Genomic DNA, 4,518 nt, shown 5'->3' on the forward strand with positions numbered 1-4,518 from the left:
CTGATGGCTTAAAATCAGCTAATCAAATGCATAAATCAGTGAAACAAGTGAAAATTAGCGAAAGTAGGGGTAAATCTTTAACATCTAGGGGTGGTTAATAGGAAGACTTGCAAAATTCAAGCTTAATTCCATTCATTGATTATAAGGGTCCCGGTTCTTATCCCACGAACGACAAAATCCCATCGTGTCCCGAAATATAGCCCTCACATATTCTGAAGTAACATTCCAGCACTCCTCCCTCTCAATGGGGGAGTCGAGGGGTACTGAGAGTTACAACAAAGGCTTTAAACGGTTTTTTCTCCTTCGTTTCAAAATAACACCCTTTTTACATCCCAAAACATTTACCTGTTTAAGCGACTCCCATATATATATGCTTTATTTTTCCACGCCTTTTGTCCAATCTCGATGAAGAGCTTGAAACGCTTAATTGCGTTTAGAGAGTCACGCAAATTTGCGTTGATGGGGTGTGGAATGTCGTGGGAGAAAGGGAAATGAGCTATTCTGCGAATTGTGCCCCTAATTGGATTTTCTCTGGCAGCCTGGTGCTCCGTGAGGTAACGAGACCTAGCCCCCTCTATTCTAGCCATCTGCGTAGTTTGGATTTCAACTTTATCGTAATAAATTCCACCAGAGGAAATATAACATTACATATTTTCAAAGACAAAAAATAATCTCACTCAACTAGTCAAGCCTTATTCTTTGCAAACTCTTAATGTCAATTTATGTGGAGCAAATGAGGTCAAAATACACGTATTTACGAATACGTATGCAACGTTCTAATTCGGTTTGTCGCAGTACGACTTCAAAAACCAAGTGGTATTTGTCCTTTTGTCACTGGATGGCAGTTGTTTATGGCAGAGTGTCAAGAAGAGATTGGTTGGATTCTAAGCACCAAGTGAGATGCAGACTGCTGTTAAGCTCTGAGGGTGACTGTGCCTTACTGCAATTAATATAATAACAATAATAGCACCTCTGGGTTGCGGTGGTACCAGGGGTATCGAAACACCACTTTCTTTTGAGTTGCTGCCTTAAGTAGAGCTAACTTTATTATTAAACTTGGTAAGAGATTTGTGCAAAAGTACTTGAATGAACTTTTGTGCCATCATCATTATTTGTTTAACTTCATGTTTTGGTTGCGTGGAGGTAGACGTCTCCACCACTTTACTACCAATGTGTGGCATGACTTCTAGGATCCTCAGAGCCCTACTGTACGTCAGCAATATATTTTTCACCTTATCATAATGACTTCTTCCGACTTTAGGAGACATTTCATGTGCTAAAATTTAGTACAAGTAGAGGAAATAAGGTATCATCTGAGAATGTTTAAATCCGACTTAGATTAGGAGCGGCAAAGAGTTAAGATTAAATTTGGTTTGTCACTTCCTTACTAGCATATTGTTCAATTAATTATCTTGAGTAAGGTTAAGTAATCCGCAAAACATGTTTAGAATTGGTCGATTTGTTTTGGTCACTAATGGTCACAATGACCTCTTGGTACCAGTGGACGCCGAAATGATGGTGAAGCGATCATGTAAAGTATCAAACGCCAAGCTCCCTTGATACCTTGAATGCCATTCCATTGGAAAGGAGGCGAAAAGAGGGGGATTTATTGCCAGCCTTGTAAATAACATGAACCTATAAATTAATGTTAAAGTGGCCAATGTGTAGCAAATAAGCACCTTGACAAACAACACATAAAGTAATCGAGAAAATAATTGTTTTGGGGGTATACTCACAGACGAAAGAAGGTTACTGTACTGGAGTGGATGGGGAGGGAAAGTGTCGGAATTCCAGTGAGCATTGATTGTTAATACTTCGGCCATCTGCTCATCTCTTTGTTTAGATTTCGCGGGTACTTAAGGCTCCGTCTTTTTACTTCTGCTAGGCGGCATGTCCGCTAAATAATGCTAGTAGCCCTTAGCTCTTCTATCATGCTCAGAGCTGTCTGTAAACCCGCTATAATAATATCAAGTAAATACGTGATACCTCTCTACCACCTGGACAGAATCTAGACTAATCTGGCTGAGCATACAGAAGGGCCGAGTTTTAATAAAAACTAGCTTTCACTAATTTTGTCAATAGATGTGCTTCATTAGTAATTGTGTCTTTTATGCGTAGATAAATCAAGAACTTGAGGATGCATTAGCATCACTAGCCAAACCACAATCTCCCTCAGGACAAATGAGGGCAATAAGCTTGAAGAATTTACCTTCTCTGTGATGCCCTATACTGTCTATAAGTTTGAACCTGGAGAACTAAAAGAAAAGCTAAATCAATAGAGGTAAGACAGGTGGAAACTAAGTTTGGCAAGATTAAGAGAGGCAATTTGAACAAATAATCTGTTGCAGTTGTCAACTTTATTTAAAATTAAGCAACTTCTACCAACTCTCTCCTATTTGCTCTCTCTAAATACATCCATAATTCAATTTTAGAACATAGCTGCTTAAACAGAATTAATCACAGCTAACAACTAAGATAGCCCTGAAAATTTGTCGTCCAAATTACTTCCAAAATGCAGTTTCCAAGTTTTCAAAATTTTGTTACCAAATCTCTAGCCAATCCAGGCCCTAGTTGTATTTTGAAGCGTATCATCGTTATATAATTAAAATGACAGATAAATGGCATGGTACCTCCAATTGTATGCAACATTTGCTGATGAGCAGTCTTATTATGAGGCGACCAATGGGGCACCTGCCTCTGCTGCCCCCAACAGGCGCGTGGGCTGTGAGCTGGTCCGTTGAAGCCTGCCGCAAATGGAATCAGTTGCAAAGGGGGAGGGGACGGTTGTGTAGTGGGCTTAAGACTTGCGTCCTACCTAGGCAATTACATCCATTAAGACTTGAGATTTATGTTTCCTAAATCAAAATATGGTGGGAGTATGAAAAAGTGTACATCACCAGACAAATCTGGGAAAGTATTCAAATAGGTGAGAGAAACAAAGGAAAGCCGCATCGGTGCACCAAAATACTCCTGACTCTGCGATGAGTGACCTGCTTGGAAGATGACCTTTAATTATCAAGGTTTAGAGGATGGGTCCGGGGTCCGAGGTATTTATTTATGTAAACTGTCCTCTAATACCTTTACTGGGCTGCTGTACACCTACTGTTTAAACAAATTTAGTGACCTATTTGTTAAACTCTTCAAATGCTTCGTTTCTCTGTACCATTCACATCCAAATTGTTATGAGGCGAATACTGCACTTTAAAGTATGAAAAACTGAAAATAGTTAGAGCTAAATTGTGGTATCTTGAGAAAGATCTCTGTGTCTTTGCTACCTCGTGGATGACATAATGTTCCTAAAACTTTACTACACTTCCTGTTAAAGTAAATCAAGTGAAGTAATAAAAAGTGGAAAATTTGGAGCGGATTGTACGCTTTTTAACAACGTGCAGTTAGTGCTGCTTAGACTGCCCCTCGGCGCGTGAAGTTGAAACACCTGTTTGCAAATGAAGCTACTGCCTAGGTGGCAGGAGACCAGCCTGACAGCCACCAGATAATTACATTGTCACTGTGATGTAATGAAGAAAACGTTGCCGGAGTCATGGTGACAATGCGATATGCTTACTGATGAAGGATGCAGTATGTGCTTCCAGCTACTTACTCTATCAGAGGGTTGCTGACTACAAATAACTCAATTGTGGGGGAAATCGCAGGCGATACCCAGAGTAGCATGTAACGTTGATAAGGTAAATTTAAGCGGAGTTATTTCGTTCCCGTTGATGTTAGGTCCAGGTTTTCAGGATTACTTAGATTTACGGAGCTACTGCTGAAGAGAATTAGATATAGATGATGGATAGAATCACCTTACTTGGCTGTTTAGTTTTACACTCGCTATTCGACTTACCATCCCCATGGTCCGTTAAAGTAAACGTGGATGGGATTATTTGAGTTTCTTGGGATATCTCTGGGATTTATTGACTTCTTGCTACCAATGACCAAATGTGAATGTCTGTAAGTTGTTATCTTGACAAAATGTGAGTAGGGTGTGAATTTTTTAGCAAAGTAATTTGTTATCCATTTCAACTTGTGTTAGATCCCTGCTATGAAAGGTCATTAAAGCTGTTGATTTTTCCTATGTATAATTCCAGAGCTTAAAAATCTTTCTCAGTAGATAATTAAGGCAGAATTTAAGATGTCATTTACGTGTGATTGTACAACAGGGCCAAATAATAGGGTACTTTACTTACTTTTAACGATTGTTTGAAAAAGATTGCAAAACTTCAAAGCCGTGATGTAAAATATTAAGTAAATATAGAGGCTAGTATCTAGCAGATTTGTATTTAACTGTTGTTACCAGACCTAACGATGTCAAATAACATTTCAATCTACTAATTTATTCCAATCATTCATTCATTTGCAGCTTATAGCCTTTGCATGATATAGAAGTTTACCTCATCGACGTCAAATATGAGCCACTCAGGTAATTGTCATCCCGTAACTCACTATAAGCTTCCATTTCGGATGGACGTGATATAACTTTCCTAATTATGGATTTAGGGATGTTAAACTTTACTACTT

At 38.9% G+C, this 4,518-nt stretch overlaps 1 protein-coding gene across 1 annotated transcript; it reads left to right on the forward strand. All coding sequences in view use genetic code 11, as the record gives it.

Annotated features, from left to right (window-relative positions):
- Positions 1 to 712: 712 nt before the first annotated feature.
- Positions 713 to 2,220, forward strand: EGR_02867 (hypothetical protein; the record flags this gene model as incomplete). Its single annotated transcript, XM_024492116.1, has 2 exons — positions 713 to 895; positions 2,119 to 2,220. The coding sequence occupies 2 exons, from the start codon at positions 713 to 715 to the stop codon at positions 2,218 to 2,220; spliced, it is 285 nt and encodes a 94-aa protein (XP_024353610.1).
- Between the last annotated feature and the right edge of the window lie 2,298 nt (positions 2,221 to 4,518).

Source organism: Echinococcus granulosus, assembly GCF_000524195.1.
Source record: "Echinococcus granulosus chromosome Unknown EG_S00013, whole genome shotgun sequence".
In the NCBI taxonomy this organism is placed as follows: domain Eukaryota; kingdom Metazoa; phylum Platyhelminthes; class Cestoda; order Cyclophyllidea; family Taeniidae; genus Echinococcus; species Echinococcus granulosus.